Source organism: Vulpes lagopus, chromosome 3, assembly GCF_018345385.1.
Source record: "Vulpes lagopus strain Blue_001 chromosome 3, ASM1834538v1, whole genome shotgun sequence".
Taxonomy (NCBI): Eukaryota; Metazoa; Chordata; class Mammalia; order Carnivora; family Canidae; genus Vulpes; species Vulpes lagopus.
The window spans coordinates 140960936-140979990 of record NC_054826.1 but is presented as its reverse complement, the minus strand read 5'-3'; the positions used below and the strand labels follow the sequence as shown (position 1 = coordinate 140979990).

At 32.5% G+C, this 19055-nt stretch overlaps 1 protein-coding gene across 2 annotated transcripts in view; it reads right to left on the bottom strand.

Moving 5' to 3' along the window:
- The window catches only part of DPYD (dihydropyrimidine dehydrogenase), a 798071-nt gene that overhangs the window by 526196 nt on the left and 252820 nt on the right, over nt 1-19055 (bottom strand). For both annotated transcript variants that reach the window (XM_041748593.1, XM_041748594.1), the window contains one exon: nt 12775-12862. In XM_041748593.1, coding sequence (XP_041604527.1) covers nt 12775-12862 — 88 coding nt within the window. The remainder of the gene's footprint in view (nt 1-12774; nt 12863-19055) is intronic.

Below are 19055 nucleotides of genomic sequence, written 5' to 3'. Positions count from 1 at the left end.
TAGGATTTTGATGGGTTCCTTCTCACATTAAGGTCATTCATTCATTTAAATTTTTTTTGTGTGTATGGTGTTAAGAAAGCGGTCCAGTTTCATTCTTCTACATGTTGTTGTCTATTTTTCCCAACACCAGTTGTTGTTCTTTTAAGTGACAGTTTTTTCTATTGGATTAGTTGACCGTATACTTATGGGTCCATTTCTGGGTTTTCTATTCTGTTCCATTGATCTATGTGTTTGTTTGTTTGTTTTTTCCAATCCCTTAACTGTCTCGATGACTACATCTTTGTAATATAGCTTGAAATCCAGCATTGTGATGCTTCAAGCCTTTCTTTTTCAGTACTGCTGTGGCTTTTTGGGGTCTTTGGTGGGCCATACAAAATTTAAGATTGTTCTTTTCACTCTGTGGAAAATGCTGATGGCATTTTAATAGAGCTTGTAGTAAATGTGTAGATTGCATTAGGTATTATAAGCAATTTAACAATATTTGTTCTGCCAATCCATGAGAATGGAAAGTTTTTCCATTTCTTTGTGTCATCTTCAATTTCTTTCATAAGTTTTCTATACTTTTCAGAGTACAGATCTTTTATGTCTTTGGCTAGAATTATTTCTATGTATCTTATGGGTTTTGGTGCAATTGGCTGTAAATTGGGATAGGTTCCTTGATTTCATTTTCTTCTATTTCAGTATTGGTGTATGGAAATGCAACAAATTTCTGTACGTTCATTTTTGTATCTTGCAACTTTACTGAATTTGTGTATCAGTTCTAACAATTTTTTTTGGCGGAGTTTTTCAGGTTTTTCTACTTTGAGTATCATGTCATCTGAAGATAGTGATAGTTTGACATCTTCCTACCCAATTTGGGTGCCTTTTAATTATTTTTGTTGTCTGATTGATGAGACTAGGATTTCAAGTACTTTGTTAAGTAATAGTGGTGAGCGTGGCTATCCCCGTCTTATTCCTGACTATAGAGGAAACTTAAGTTGAGTTATGGTCCATCTATCCCTACCTCGTTCAGGGTTTTTATCACGAACAGATGCTGTACTTTTACCAAAAAAAAATTTTTTTTTTGCATCTGCTCTGAGGATGACCTGGTTTTCATCCTTACTTTTATTAATGTGGTGTATCACGTTTATTGATTTGCAAATATTAAATGACCCTTGCAGTCCAGGAATAAATTCCACTTGATTGTGGTGAATAATTCTTTTAATATATTTTTGGATTAGATTTGCTAGTATCTTATTGAGAATTTTTGCATTCATGTTCATCAGAGGTCTATAGTTCTTCATTGTAGTCTCATTTTGGAATCAAGGTAACACTGGCCTTACAGAATGAGTTTGGAAGTTTTCTTTCCGTTTTTATTTTTGGAACTATTTGAGAAGAATATGTATTAACTCTTCTTTAAATATCTGGTAGAATTGCCCTGGGAAACCATCTGGCCCTGGGCTTTTGTTGGGAGACTTTTGATTACTTATTCAATTTCTTTGCTGGTTATTTCTATTGATTTTTTCCTTTTTTTTTTTTCTTTTTTTTGCTGGTTGCTGTTCCAATTTTTTATTTCTTCCTGTTTCCTTTTTTGTAGTCTATATGTTTCTAGGAATTTATCCATTTCTTCAGATTGCCCAGTTTGTTGTCATATAATTTTTCATAAGATTTTCTTATAATTGCTTATTTTTCTGTGGTTGGTTTTGATATCTCCTCTCATTCATGATTTTATTTGTTTGGGTCCTTTCTCTCTCTCTCTCTCTCTCTCTTTGATAAGTCTGGATGGGGATTTATCAATCTTATTAATTAAATATGAATATACATTTTATATCAATTTTATTAATTAAATGTGAATATACATAATGCCATTGAAGTATACACTTAATAATGACTAAGATGGTAACTTTTATGTGTATTTTACTACAATTTTTAAAAATGAATTTAAAAAGGCAAGTTTGTAAATTAAAAAAATAATTATTTATAAATAACATCAACTTAGAGGATTGGTTAAGAATATGGCTTTGGTTTCAGACAGACCTAATTCAAATCCAGGTTATAGTACTGGGAATATTATTTAACATCTCAACACAATCTATGCATACGTGAAATGGAGGTATCAACAATATCAATCCAAAATTATTTTGTGAGAATTAATTTACATAAAAAATATAGTCAATATTCTAAGAAATTAAGTTACTGTATTTATATTTGCATATACAAAATTCTTATTTATTAATTGCATCAAAGTATTTTATTGTTTTTCTAAATAAATAACCTTTTAAATTTATTTTACAAACTATTATCCCTAGCACATAGCCATACATATGGTAGAAGTATAACAATATGCTTTAAAATATGATCAGTCAATGGTAAGATTAAAAGATTAAATATAGCAGAATATAGTATGGTCATTATAAAAAAAAAAGACAAGAAAAGAAAAGAAAAGCTATTTTATTCAAGTGAAAAGGAAAGTAATCACAAGTGTAAAATAGTCATTTTATTTATTTTTCAAGGATTTATTTATTTATTTAAGTGCGGAGGGGCAGAGAGGAGGGAGGAGGGAGAGAGTCTCAAGCAGACTCCCCACTGAGAGAAGAACCGAATCAGGGGCTTGATCTCATGACTCCAAGATCATGACCTGAGCAGTAATCATAAGTCAGACACTCATCCAACTGAGCCATACAGGCATCCCAAATAGTAGTCAACTTTAAAACATGCTATTCTAGCACAAACAGGTTTATCAATGAAACAGAGATATTAAGACTCAACAAACAAAAATATTGTGTACATAAGAAAATAAAGAATAGAAACTCAAAATAAGAACTTAAAGATCCAAGGAAGCAATTTTCCAATTAAATATGATTTTCTTCCACTAAACTGGAAGTATTCACATAATCTTCAACTCTTTAATCAAGGTATCAATATCTCCTTCTCCAAATTTAATTTATGAATTAAAAGTTGTATGCACAATTTATCTCAGTAACACAAGCAAAGTGAACATCTGTTAACTTTCTGCCATGTAAGTTTGTGTATGGGGAGATGGGTGTGAACAGAGCCTCCGATGTGTAATATTCTTTCCATCTGCACACCAGGTGGCACTGCATGGTTAATCAGAAGATAACACACATCAAGATTTCTTATGTATTTGGAGATAAGAAAGTAAGTAAATGAAAATTCTGTTTAATTGTTTTCTTAAATGCTCACTGTAACTATAGTTAATTTATTTTTAGGGGTTATGTTATTTGAGTTAATAATGTAAACTAATCATGATTACAGTATTTTTTCCTATATATTAATTCCTATATAATTTAAATACTATTGCCAAGAAATATGAGTTTAAGCAATTGAGAAAGGATAATATAGCCAAACTTGGTTCTATCCCATTGATTTCTATTTATTCATTTAAGTAAATCTGTGTCACACAATAGAGCCTTGGGGAATTTAGAACAACATGAATTCACTAGATGCCCCTTAAACAATTCAAAGGCAGGGTCTGGAGAAAAACTGATTTGATATATATTTCAATTGAATTTCTTCTAAAACAGATTTATTACTTAAAATACAATGTCTTAATGAAGTCTCCAATTAAAAGCAATGATCTTGCTTTAGAATATACTGCTTTTTAAGCATTCATGCCAAAGAAGGTATTATTTAAATGTCAATGAAAACATTATTATTCCATTTGATCTGATGCTGCTCAGTCAAAGATGGTATAGCCTAACCTGTATAAAAACAAAATAAGTGATAAATAAGACACAAATTACCCTGCAAAGTTTCTCACTCCTATTCTTTGGAGAGATTATCTGTAGAAAGAAATCTGAAGCATATGCATGAACTTCTGCCATTCCATACCATTTTTCATGCCTCTCTTAATCCCTCTTTCCTTGTGTGTAATGAGGGCCCTCATTTTACCAAGTTCTGCTTACAGTGATTTGCAAAACTGTAAGATAAGCATGATTGTGCAGTTTACACTAAATAAAACTATCTAGTACTATGCCTCCTAGCTCTAATTAAAAAACCACTGATGTATCATACATATGTATTCAATGTCATGAATTCCAGATTCAGCTTCATTGAATTGGGGGTGTGGGGAAGACGTTGTGTATTGTGATGTTCCCTAATTCTTGTATGACAATATCCTCACTGCCTTCTAATTTTGTTAATTATCCCAATGTTTATTCTCCAACCTTATCAACATTCTACTTCCAGAGGACAATTCAGATCTACAGGATGATTAATACATTTCTAAAAAACAAAACAAAACAAAAAGCCCATCATGATGCCTATAGTGTATGTTCAACAATATCTCCTTCCAAGTTCAAATGATATTTTCACCTACTGAAAAAAGGTAACCAAGAGTCATAAGCAGCAGTTGAAAGATAACATTTTGGTTAGGTCCAATAATTTTCCAACTCTTTTTTCAATTACTTTTTAACCGCTGATTAAGTTACTGGGAACTACTCTTTAAGAAAATATAGTGCTTCAACAATTAAAATGACAAAATTATTTTTCCTCCTTAAATAACTAATGTAAGTGAAATATATTTTCATCCCACGAAATATACATAGAAATAAAATAATTCCTCCATGTCTCCATTGAAGAAATCCAGAGAACACAAAATTGTTCAAATTTAAAACATAACTCACATTCATAAAAATGTTTAATAAAAACATGGCAGATAGAATATTTAAAATAACCCTCTTGCTAAATGAGTTATGTCCTTTTTTACTGTAATATGGGAGAAATAGATTATTTCAATTAATTAAATCAATCATACAATTGATCTTTATATAGAACCTACAACATTCCAGGAACTCTACCAGCAGGAAAAAAAAAAAAAAAACACTTAAGAAAAAAAAAAAGGATTTTCTTATATCACTTCATCATACAATGCTTATTAAACACCCTCCAGCAAATAATATTACCTTTACCAAAATGCTCAAAGACAACATCTAATATTTAGCACAGAAGTGTAATACTTAATGTAATAAGGTATAAATGTAAGAATGACATGAAATATAACATTTAGAATTTAATTCATTGTTTTCGAGTATCAAAACCATGAACACGTCTTTGCATTTTATTAAAAAAAAAGAGAGAGAGAGACGAAGGTACTTATAAAGATCCATGAATTTTTTTAAAAAGCTAAATGATCAAATACTTTCAAACTTCAAGATATTATTACATTGTTTTTACTTATACTCACATCCTCTTTTCTTTTTATTCTTCCAATTATTTTACTTCAAAAAATGTTATTAACGTTATCCTATATTCATGTCACAAAATGTGCTAAACTATGAAATAGAACAATTTTTAAAACTAATCCCTGATCTCAAAGGTTGTTATTGTTTTTGTTTTTTAAGATTTTATTTATTTGACAGAGAGAGAGAGACTGTGTGAGCACTAGCAGAGGAAGCAGCATGCAGAGGGAGATGGAGAAGCAGGCTCCCCTCTGAGGAAGGAGCCCAATGCAGGGCTCCATCCCAGTACTCTGGGATCATGATCAGAGCTGAAGGCAGATGCTCAACAAAATGAACTACCCAGGTGCCCTTCATAGGCTTTTAATATACTGTATTTGTGTGGGGGGCAAAGGAGGTGATATATGCACACAACCAAAAATAATAAAAAGAAAACTATATTCAGTTCTATAAATGACTTAGAACACATTTTGCTATATATGAACACAGAATAAACATTTATCTCAGCAGGATGAGTATGAATGTCTTATGTAAGAAGTGGCATTTGAGATGAATATTGTAAGTATTGACTTTACCATATGGAGACAGAGTAAAAAATTTTCTCAGTAAAGACAAAACTATGAGCCAAGATATAATGATGGAAGAGGACAGGTTGCTTTTGAGGGATATCTAGATCTCTGGTGGCAAGACAAATACATAAAGTGGTAGATTTAAGGCTGAAGGGGTAGATTTGGACAGCTGTTTTTGCCTGTAGAAAGTCATACAAAGAAAATCTGACTTATTCTGAATGTAGGGACAGCCACTAAAAATATTTGAGACATTTACAACTTGTTTTTAAGAAGCATTACCTGATATGGAGAGTTCTTCCTATTAGAGTATCATCTTACTAAGAGTAGAATGATTTTAAGCAGCAAACATAAAAGGACCAGGATTACTCTTACTGACATGATTAGCATCATCTCCTAATATAATCAAACTATTCAGGAAACCATGCCAGCTTGGTGAACTTGGAAGCAGAACAAGAACATTTTAAAGAAAATAAATTTATCTGTTTATCTTCATGATGTGGGCTCAAAGAACTCCTGGTCCATTTATTCAGGTGTCTTTAAAGAGATACCAATATTTCCTCAGATTTTTTTCCTTTCTATATGTTTAAAATTGACCAGTCCCTATTACCTGCTTCTGCAGATTAAGATGCACTTTCTATAGATATGTTAATATGATCAAAGAATAATTGCCCTACATCTATTTTATCTCCTTCTGGGGGCTTTGCTTGAACTCATTAAATGATGATTTAATGAACTCTCAGCTGGAATTCTATTTCCCTCATTTCTGAATTCTTGGGAGCCATCTCACAATTATATCCAAGTACTTACAAGTGACACTAGATTAGACAATATTACAAATTAAAAAAAAAAAAAGCAAACTGTCAAAATCATGCCTTTTTTTCTTTTGCTTAAAATTAAATCAGGTTTATTATTTTAAAATAATCTACTGTAATTGTGCACAATCCCTAAAGAACTTCAGTTTTTATCTGTGGACAGAAGAGGGTGGTCTAAAAACCTCATTCTATTTTCTGCTAAATAAATAGAAAGTATTCATGATTGTGTACAATTTAGAAACTCCTGATTAAGAAGCTAATTAAGAGTAACTTTTACAGAGAAGAATTCTGGCTCTAAGAAGGCACAAGAGATTTAAGTAAAGGCCACAATGTAGCAAACTTAATACCACAGTTTCTCAATAGACTTTCTTAATTGTAATTATCTTTTTCAGCTGTTAAAATATTTGAGAATCATAATATTTAAAAAATAGTATTTTCTTATGGTAACTGGGGAAAAAAGTCAACTGGTGGTAACAGTAAGAAAAGTGAGGCTAAATATAAAAAAAAATTCTTCCAGAGTATGAGGTCCCCATGTTCATGATCCTTAAGTTGGACAACTCAATATCGGCAGGTGTCATCAGGTAACTTGTTAGTTTTCAGTCATTTTGTCTATAATAGCTTTTGCTGCTGAAATATGGATGTTTTCATTTGTCACATTTTTACTACCTTCTCTATAAAATCCACTTGCCATGTTTTAGTTGCATTTACTAGTTTCCTTTAAGCTTTCTTAATCTATTTTCTTATCCAATTCAGGGGCCATTTTAAGAGTTAATGGCATAGATTATATTAAAACTAGAATAAAAAAAAAGAATTGCGCATGGAATACTTTAGCTATTACTGCTACTACTACCAATATCACTACCATCAATATCACTAATCCTACTTAACTCATTTATACTGCAATAACAATTTTATAATAATGTAATATATCTATTTTCCCCTAGGTTCAGTCAATGTTATAATACGCCCCAAATTGTCAACATGTTTCAATATCCTATCAATTTATTTTGGCAAAGAGTTGAAACAGCTGCATTAAAAATCAATAATTAAAAAATACTTAATAGAGTTCCTAGTATGTGGCAGGCACTTTTCCAGGCACTGCAGATCTACAAACAAAGCAGAATATTCACCCTGCAAAAATTTGACTTTTAATGGTTAAAACGAACTATAATACAGGGAAGTAAATACTATAATAAAGCATAAAGTCTAGTCTGGACATTCAGAAAGGGAACAAGGGCACAGTGGTGTGGGTTTTAGGCTGAGCAAGCAGCTTCCTTTATCTAGACTAAAGAGTGAGAGTAGTACTGGATCATTAGAAGAGTACTATATGAAGCAGAAAAAAGAACACGGAGGCTAACAACTTAAATAAGAAAATAATGATAGTTGTAGAGGTCCAGGCAACAGGGGAAAAAAATTTAGATGAGGTAAAACCGGGAACAGTTCAAAATGCAGAAACACATAATTTAATGAGAAAGTGACTAGAGACATAAGCTGTTGATCAAATCAAGAAGAGCTTTGAAAGTCGTATTTTAAGGAGGTTTTCTTCTATCCTGAAGGAAATAGGGAGCTATGGCAGAGGAGAGAGGGTTTAATGAGGGAATGGCATCATGAGACCTCATTTTAGATAGATCATTATTTCTGTTGTTAGGACAATGATGTCTGGTTGGGAGGCTACAGCAGTAGTCCAGTATTAGTAAGAGTGGGGAACGGTATAGTGAGAAGTGAATTCAAGAGAACTCTTTGGGGTACATACAAATTTTAAGCATTTGGTGGTGAGACAGTGACGATTTATCTCTGTAATATCTTCCGGCAGTTCCTGCTCCCTTTGTGTCTACTGTGACTGCAATAATGGATTTTACTGCTATTTCTTTTGTAATCCTATCTCTTTACCAAGTATTAAAAACAAAACTTCAGGGGGGAAAAAAACTCAAAACACAAAAAACCTCACTAGGAGAATATACAAAGTTTTCCCATTTATTTAAGAGTGTCTTAGTGTATGTTCCTTGCTTTACATGTTTGTTTAATCTTCTCATCACTGCTATGTTTTGAGAATATCAGAGGTAAATTACTGGGAAAGGGAAAGAACATGGGTTCCTCTGAAGCAGAGGTTAAAGATTCAATTCTTCAGTCATCTAAAATAGATGTTCGTAAACCCGACTCTAGAATATAATCACCCAAAGAACTTTAAAAAAAAACAAAAATAAAAAACTATACTCATGTCTAGCCCACTCTGTCCACCTCATACTCCTCAAATTATATGATACTATTGTTCAGTTTGAATCTCTTATAATTTTCCTGACTGAAATTAAAATCAAGCTAAAATCTGAATTCTATTTCTTTGTATTTTTTTAATTTTAATTTAGCACAGTGCCTAGAACATTGCATTCATTAAATACTTATATAATTCAATCATTGGTTACTTACTGATAGGTGTTGGGCATGCTATGAGGAAAAGGCAATTAGTACTTCCGGGCCTTTACAACATAAATCAGTAGCTTTCAAACATTGACTCTTAATCATATTTTGAAAATACATTTTTTAATAATATGCAAGGTACACATGCAAGCACACACATCAAAAATAAAAACGCAGAAAAGTGAAAAAATTCACAAAATAACACCCTATGAGCAGCATACTTCGATATTTTCTATTCTATTGTGTTCATTTTTGTAAAATAAAAAATAAAAAAAAGGAATGATGGTTGTAATACATTATACTGATTTCAATACCAACCAAAGAGAACCACCCAATACATTGAAAAGGCTTTGCATAGTAAATTCTAACTCTACTTCTGAATATTAACGGTAACAAATTCCTTAAGTGCTTTTATTTAAAAAAGAAACACAAAATTTTAGTCTTTTAAAAAAATCCCAATTGTCTCAAACAACTCATTCCACTTACAAAAAGACACAGAGCTTTATATCACTTATCTTTATTACACTTAGAAGAAACTAAAACTGTCATGGGTAAAAATCTCACAACGATCTGCATTCAATGTGATGATTTCTTTAATGAACTCTGTTAGCATCAGTTAGGGGAAAACCTAAAAGTGAGCAACTTTTCACCAGCAATAGCATACATACCGTTAAAAATTAGGAAACATGAGAATATACTTTTGTTAATGCAATGGATTTATCAAGCTGTCCCTGTTAAGTCATATTCAATACAAAACAAAGTTTTTCTTTTCTTCTAGACAAACTAATATAGAATGGACAGTACTTATAGAAGATCTATAAATAGTATTTCCAACTACAGAAAGAGAAAATACTCCATTTTCATTAAGTGACCTATGTAACCAATATTTAAGCACTAAGTTCAAAGAGTGAATTCTTTGCTCTTCAGTGTTTTATTAAGCCCTCTGAATAAGGAATCCAAATGTCAAATACCAAAGATGATACACACCAATGGCAGAGAGAACTTTATTTATTTTTTTCTCTACATACTTATCACATTCTCCCTTCTCTATAGTAATAGAAGTTTAATGGGGGCGTATGTTCACCCAGCTAAAGACTGTCTTTCCTCTGCTGCTAGGTATGTTTATGTGACCAGGCTGTGGACAATGAAATAAAAACAAAAGTGATCTCTGCAACTTCTAGGTCATAAACTTAAAAAGAAAGGAGCTCCCTTCCTTACTTCCCATTTTTGTTAGGAGGAATGTGGGCAGATTGGCTCCCTATTGACCAAAGATGGAAGTCAAGTGTTAAGAATGGTTCACACTGATAGATGAGAGAGACTAGACATCTATCTTGTTTAATCCTCATTTTCCTTTCTCAAAGTGACCAAACCTATATTCCAAATAATATGGAAGTCCTATTCAAAAACTGACTTCTCCAATCTGGGTGGAAAAGGTAGATAAAGTGAGTGAAGTTTCATTACAATATAGAAGCATGGTTAATGAACAAAAGCATGTAAGGATGTGAGGCTGTCCAAGTAAAAGGCAGTTATATGGTAATAGAAAGGTCATGAATTCCCATCTCGGCAATCAAGAGTGTCAAATAAACAATTCCTGGAGGTAACGCTAACTTGTCTTCTATAGAAGCTATTTTTTTTTTTGACAAGATTAAACTTTCCTGTATACATTTCATATAAAATACTAAAATAGAACATAACTGCATTCTACACATCACTATACCAAAATGTCAAAAGATTCACTTCCCAGCATGAAAATGCACAGCAACATAAATATGAAAGGACCTCACATTTTAGATGCAGTATTCACACCTCAGTGCAGGGTGAAATGGAGTATTGTGAACGGATATGGCATTATCAAATAACATATGTATGGAGATTTAATGGAATAAAATTTAAAAAAACATTATTGATTCTAACACATGGAAGATATTGTTATGGCTAAAACCACTCAGACTGATAAACCAAATTTTGATTAAATGTACTTATTATGCAATTAATTTGGAGATGTCTCAATGTATTAATTATTTATTTGGTCCCTATTTTTCCAGTACAGAGTTTCTTTGTAGAAACATTCATAGAGATCACAAAACTGTATTAGCATATACTATTCCATTAATGGAAAACCTATCTTTTATGTACAACTGCTGTAGGAAACCACAATGATGAATTTCAAATATCTATTTGAAAACATTACCAAAATTTCATACTGATTGCCTCACTAAATTATCCATTCATTTTTCACAAAGCGCCTCTGAACCTGTACTTATTGAAGGTAACAGCAACTTACCCAAAATTGCTGGTATTTAGATATACTTCATAGGTGCTGGACTTATTTCCTTATGTTATTATTTCTTGTATGTTAATTTACCATACAAATGTAATGTTGAAAGTAAAGCCAAAGTTGGTGTAATGCCTTTATAAAAATGAAACCTATGAAAATACCAGACCTTTTCTCCTTTTTATTCTTGGGCTACATAGTGGTTATTGTACTTAAACGAAAATAGTACAGAGAAATAGCAATGACAGTGGAACTCGTTTCTGAAAGGAAGGAGGTTCAATATAGACATTTCAAAACTAGAAGGTAGGGATCCCTGGGTGGCGCAGCGGTTTAGCACCTGCCTTTGGCTCAGGGCGCGATTCTGGAGACCCGGGATCGAATCCCACATCGGGCTCCCGGTGCATGGAGCCTGCTTCTCCCTCTGCCTGTGTCTCTGCCTCTCTCTCTCTCTCTCTCTCTCTGTGACTATCGTAAATAAATAAAAATTTAAAAAAAAAACTAGAAGGTACAGTGGAAATTTATTTTCCTCTCCATAAGTTTTCATCTACATAAAGGGAGTGACAGAGATGGTCTTAGCCTTGGTAGCAATTACCTAGTAAGAAAATACATGGCATCCTGATAAGAAAAATTTAGTAGGCAAAGAAGCATTCCTGGTAATTTCAATCTAGATACGCTATAAATAAGGAAAGCCCCAAAACAAATGTTATCCAGTGTGTGATCACTTAAAGAAGTGGAACAGTTTCCGTCTCATATAGATTCATTACTTAGCTATTCATATTAAAGGAGCATGAATGTAGGAAAGACAAAGTGGCAGACAAGAGGATGGGCTTACTCAGTTTGTATGCCACAACTGTCCCCAGTATAGGGATATGAAACAATGAATACAAAGACTAAGTTAAATCAACTCTATGCTCTCTCTGGTGTCTCAGTGGAAAAAATAAGTGTGTGGAGCAAACGTTAGAAAACTCAATTTCTGTGGGACACGTAGACAAAACATGCAGCCTTTAGCAGCTATACATTGTCCATGTGACTTTATATAATTATACGTATAATGTGAAGTACAATTAAACATCTCTAAAATTCAGCTAAATATGAAAAGTCTTTAGGACATTTTGGAAAAAGATGAATAGAACAAACAAAACTTGAGCCAATTCTGTTATTATTTATTTAGCCAATTGGTTTTATCATAAAGAGAAAGCTACAGCATCTAGACATCATTAAGCTCAAATTCTGAGCTTCCATGGCACAGCTGAAAAACATTTTGTGTCTTAGAGATATTCACAGTAATGATGGCATGGGGAGAGATGGGAAAATTTAAACATGGTCTTGCCAAAGTCTATCCATAGTGAAGGTGAGACAACACAGTTAAGTTATAAATAGAAAACTTTCTTTAGCCACTCATTCCTGTCTGCTCCCTGAACAGATATAACTTCTATCGTGGAAATGTCTGCAGGGAGTTATTCTGGACATTGTCAGGACATTTTTTAAAAATTACAAAGAAAAATATTTAAAAGCAAGCTACTCACCAATTCCAATGAAAGCAGCTTTGTACCCTTCTTCTTTCAAAGTGCTAAGAGTGATTTCATTCACTGAAAGGCTTTTGCCACAAATTATCTATAAGAAAAAATGTTTTGATAATGATATTTTGGCATTTGATTAATTAAAACCTTAACTTTAAACATCAAAAAGAACACAAAATTGATATAAAAAATTCCATATATATGTGGACATATCTTTGTCTTTTAGTATAAAGGCTTATGTATTCAAAAGAGTACATAAATAGAACACTAACATGTCTTGCTCAAGAACTAAATGCATTTTTGCCTTTTAATGAAGTAGCAGAAGAAAAGCTAATGTATTTAAAATAAAGTCAGTAAACTTTCATAGCTTGATTAATATGTTCAAGACACTATGTGGGGCACTTTAAACAATAACATGATAAATGAGACACAGTTTCTGCCTCATTGTATAATGAAGATCTGTGAAGATGTACATAATAAATATAATATAAAACAGAGTGTGATCAGTACATGTCCAGAGGAATTCAGAGGATAGAGATTCATTACGGCTGAGTTCACTGGATGAGAATAAAGAGAGGTAGCAGGATTTTAATAGGGCTTTTAAAAATAATAGAATTTTGATAGGGGAGATTGTCCAGGAAAGATGAATAGAGCTGGGAGGCAGAGGGTAGGTACCTCTATGAAAAGTCACGATACTTTGCTCAGTTCCTAAACATGAGCCAATTTTCAGATCTGGCACCCACTAACTGTATAGGATGGGTAAGTCCCCAGGAAGAAGGACCCTGCAACATTATGTCAAATTAATGCTGTAATGATTCCCTTAGTCCCTCTCCAAAGGGAGCTATGGCCATTACCCAGGTAATTATACACTGGATAAAGGGGAATAATCACACGTTTCAAGGACATCGGACACAAATTCTTCACTGACATTGATACAGAGATGCAAGAGTGGAGAACTACAGGGAAAAGGTAAAAAATGGACCCTGGTAAAATTCTGGCTCACAGTGGGACCACTGAGATCACAGCCCCATATAGTGATTATTCCCCCCAGTATTCAACTGCATAAGCAAAATTGCTATACTTGTCAGTTGAAGTAATCCCTACATTGGGTCGCTGGTCTGTGCACTAAGAGCTGTAACAGCTACAATAATTGGGAAGGCCAGAAAACTTCTAAAACCCTAATTGAGAGAGTAAATCAAACATACTACCATATCCTGAGGGTGGTTAGGATGGCGAGAGATGGTGGTGGTCCAGGTTATACTTCTCTGTAATTCCACCAGTCTGGCCCCCACCAAGACCAGATGATTCCTGAAGAATAACTGTAAACTACTGCAGGCTCAACCAAAAAGTACCCGATTGCAGTTTCTGTGACAGATGTGGTATTGTAGCTAATGCAGATTAATAAGGCCACAGGTACACTGCATGTGGTATACTTTTCCATCCTACTTCTGAGAAAAAGGAATCAGAAACAGTTCACATTCCCAGGGGAAAGATAAGAATATTCATTTACAGTTTCGCCTCAGGAATATGTCGACTCTCTCCTGTAATAATATATGTAATCTGAAACTATCTGACCACCCCACAGAACATCAGAGTGATCCATTACATTGAGAACACCATGCAGATTAGACAGCATGAGCAAGAGGTGTCTAGTAGGCTAAAGAGTCTGTTAAGACACATGCACTGCAGAGGGCAGACAATGAACTCTAAGAAGATCAAGGACTACCACTTAAGTGAAGTTTAGGTATCTACTTGTCAGGTGTGTGACAATACATCCTCCCTACAGTAAAATATTTTGCTGCAATTCTGTTCTCATTTACCACTATAGAGAAGCAAGCACAGCACCTGGTAGGCTTCTTCAGGTTCTGAAGATAACATGTTCTTAAAAACAAAAGGCTCTAAAGTGAGGAAGATGAAATTTTACCCATGAAACAATATTTGAAATAATCTGTACAGAGTATTTAACTAAGTGCCAAACTCTCCTCTAAATACTATATGTATGGACTCACTTAATCCTCACAATTAACCCTATTAAGTGGTATTGGTATCCTCATTTTACAGATGCTGATATTAAGGAACAAGAGGCTTAGACAACCTTTGTCAAAATTGCAATATACAGTCTAACTTCAGACTGAACATGAGTAATAGCTATGCTCTTATGTTTCTGAGGTAAAAGGAGAATGAAGGGCAAAACTGGCACCGTTTCCAAAGGCAGAGAACAACATATTACATGTGAAGACCTACTGAAAATGTAGTATTTCTGGAATATAAAGGGTAAAGCAAAGAATAGAAAGAGAAAGTAGAAGAAGAAGGTGTCTGAGATTGTATTATAAAGGGCCATTTGCTCTCCTAAAATGCTAATTCTATTTTTATATTGGGGGATAGAATACTGAAAGTTCATAAGCAGAGAACAAACAAGATGAGATTAATAACTAACATTCAGAACTCTGGAACATATCAAATACCATAGAACAAGTGAAAACATTAAATAAACATGTACCATTAAAGATGCTTTATAGTATCTAATACTGTGTATTCGTATTAGAAGAATTAAGTACAACTAAATATATGTAATACTGGGGTTTCTGAATTTCAATATATGCTAATTTAAGGGAATAGATTTTTCTTTTATGAAGCTATTTTGCATCATAAAGAAACTTCTATTTACTTTATGAAACATATTACCTCAATATCAATATATAATAAAGGCTAGACATAAAAATAAAATTATAGGTCCAAACATTCTAAATACAGTTTTAGCAATCAGAATAAAAATGCAATTTCCAAAGTTGAGCAGTGGAATGCCCTGCCAATGGGTTAACTCGTGGAAGTGATCCTCAGAATACCTGACTTTAGGTTTAGTTTATCTATTGCCTCAACAAAAAGATTTAGGAAAAACCTCTGTCTTTCCAGAGGTAGTGTGTGTATGTGTGTGTGTGCACATGTGGTTTAATTTAGTAGTGGCAATTTATGTGATCTATCAAATGAAAATAAAGACATCCCAATCTTTCTACTCTAGTAGAGTGAACATGTCTGAGTTTATAATGTACATGAAAGATGCATAAATAGTTCTTATTTCTACATCCCATTTCCCATTACTATTATTAGTAAGCAATAGTATGCAACTGGAGAAGAACAAAAAAAGTTGAATTATACTTTAGTGTATTGAAAACTGAAAAGACAAGTATCTTGACTCTTTTTATTAATATACTCAGACTAGGATCAGGAAGGTTTTACAATACTATGGATAGACATCGTGAGAAAGATGGATAATAGCCATCATTGGACAGTAGCTCCTCGATGGAAGTAAGACAGAGCAATGATAACAAAATTCAGTGGAGTGACAGGCATGGGGACTCTTCTCTGTTCTGTGCTGGGGAACCCAGCAAAACTTTCCCTTTCTAAAAACCTCAGACTCCCAAACATTTGTCATCTAATAAATAACTAACTCTCAGTCAGATAGAACAAGGAGAAAGACCCTGGACAAAAAAGTTAAAATTTTGTTTGTTATGCCTTGGGAAATTGAGCTGAGATGTGTAACATGTAACTAAAACTACTATCGTAAGACAACTACAAATATTGAAAACATTCCTCTGGCTGACATGCTATGAAATACCAATATTATTTGTTAAATAGATATGATGCTAGAAAAATATCATATGGTAAGCATTTTGTTAGTGTTTTTGTTCCTTTCCTTATTCCTCTGTACTTCTATATATGTAATATTTTTCATCTTTATTTTCTTAAACATGGAATACGGCAAGTATTGCACCTTCCTCCAGTGGTTTTAGTAATATAGGACAGAGTACTCAAGCTTCTTAGCTAAATTGAGAGTACATTCACTCCATTTCAAGCTCAGTATAAGAATGATTATTATTCTAGTATAAGGGATAAATAGAGTAAGCTCTGAGCTAAAGTTCCATCTAATATCCTCTTTGGGACTTCATGAAATTTTCTTTACACATCCTTAATATGTCTTCATATATATAATAATATATGTAATGTGGACAAAGATTTACAACTTTTTTTGGAGTACAACTCTTTCTTCAAATAAAATATATGACACCCATTATTAAAAAATAACAATGTACATGCTCGTCACATTTTTATAGAATATTTGGCTAAATAAATAAAATATTTCCAGAATCTCTATGATAGGAGATCAGATGGAAGAATTTTAAAAATAATATTTGGCTTTAGATGTAAAAATTATTTTGGCAGCTATTGATATACACATATCTCTCCACCTAGTAGTGTTATGATATGATTTTGTATTAGTTTTCCAAAAACATCCTGTAATAACAGAGATGTTTCAAATAAAAATAATAAAAAACAAGATGAGGTGATCAAGAACAAGATCTGAGTTAGGTATTTTCACTGAAATTATGACGCAGAAGACATGCCTAGTAATTACAAATTAAGTTTAATTAATATCTATCAAAATATTTTGAGATATGCCAAATATAAAAATATTTAGAAAAAATACAAGATGTTTATGCAGATTTACATTTTTAGCTTTTAATAATGAAGCCATAGAAATACTGTAAAGATTGAGACAAAAATATTTATATCCACCTAGTTTCTGAATTGCAAAACAAAAAGAATAAAAGTTAGTGACATCATCTGACACAAATATCATACGATACTCTGTTAAAGTCTACTTGGGTTAAAAAAATTTGCAGTGGCCTATATTAAATTTTTTATTATAAAATAAAGATTTCATAAAATTTATAATAGCGAAGATACTATTTCTGCTAAAAATATATAATTTTATTACACTAGATCCTTTGAAGTGAAATCAATTAAGTATACTTGAAAATTAAAAATTGTATACTCTAAAAAAAATTGTATACTCTGCTGATAAGTAAAATAAAAAACAAAAATTTTAATTCTATCACAAGGATACATGAGCAAATGCAATTATTACCCTAAACAATTCTGTGTAAAAGGAAATGAACAAAACAAAACTAAACTATAATTATTCAAGAAAAATAACAATGGGGCACCTGGGTGGCTCATTTGGTTAAGCATCTGCCTTAGGCTCTGGTCATGATCCTGGGGTCCTGGGATCAGGCCCTGAGTTAGGCTCCTTGCTTAGTAGGGAGTCTGTTTTTCCCTCTCCCTTTCCACTGCCCCTGGTTGTGTCCTCTCTCTCTCAAAAAATAATTTGTTAAAAAGAAAAAGAACAACAATACTAATGAGAATATATAGATACTGGCAAGGGTTTATTTAAAAAGAAATTAATAATTTAAAATGGTTTCATTTTCAACCTAGAAAAGTGAAGTCAGCATACAACTCCAAACACTAAAAAAAAAAATAATAGATAAGTATAAGGATAACAGGAGGAAAGAGATAATAAAGATAAAGTCAGCAATTAGAGAATAAGAAAACATAAAACAGAGACCAGGTTCTTTTAAATACACTAACTAAAGAAACTACGACACACTCTTCTCAAGAAAAAAACTTAAGAAAATAAATTTAGAATATGGAAAAGCAAATTTAATCAGAGGCACAGATGAGATATTTTTATTATATAGTGGATATCATGTTTAAATCAATGCTCACTAATCCAAAAGTCTCAGTGAAACAAATTTTTTCTAGGAAAATATATATTGGCCAAATTGGCATGAGAATGAAACAGTTGAAAAGACTAATAACCATTAAAAAATATAAAAAATAAGTCAGGGGCACCTGGCTGGCTCGATTGCTGGAGCATGTGGCTCTTGATCTTGGGGTCGTGAGTTCAAGCTCACATTTGGGCAGAGATTACTTTAAATAAATAAACTTTAAGACAATTTTTTTTAAAAGGTCAAAGTTCCATCTCATAAAAAGGCTTTGAGGTAAGAATGACAAAATTTTCGAATTTAGTAAAATAGGTAAGTCTCAAGGCAATATTCTTACCAACAAGAAAATAATGAAATGCTGGGAAATTTATTTTTATAAGGCTACCATAATTCTATTACCAAAACCTCACAAAGATATCAAACACAAATACAGCCAAACAAAAACAGGCTTTCAGTAGATTTGAAAGGATCTACTCTGCAAGGATAGCAACAGTTTTTGACTATCCCCTGCTAAATTTCCAGTTTTAATATCAATTACATAAATAAATGCATAAAAAGGAAATCTTTAAAGACTAACAGAGCAAATGTATATGTAGAGACATAATAAAATAATGCAAATATGGATATATTCCAGAATGCAAAAGTTTAGATAATTCAGTATATTAACCAAACATAAGTTTTTTAAAATGTCAATTAAAAAATTTAATACCCTTTCCCCACTAA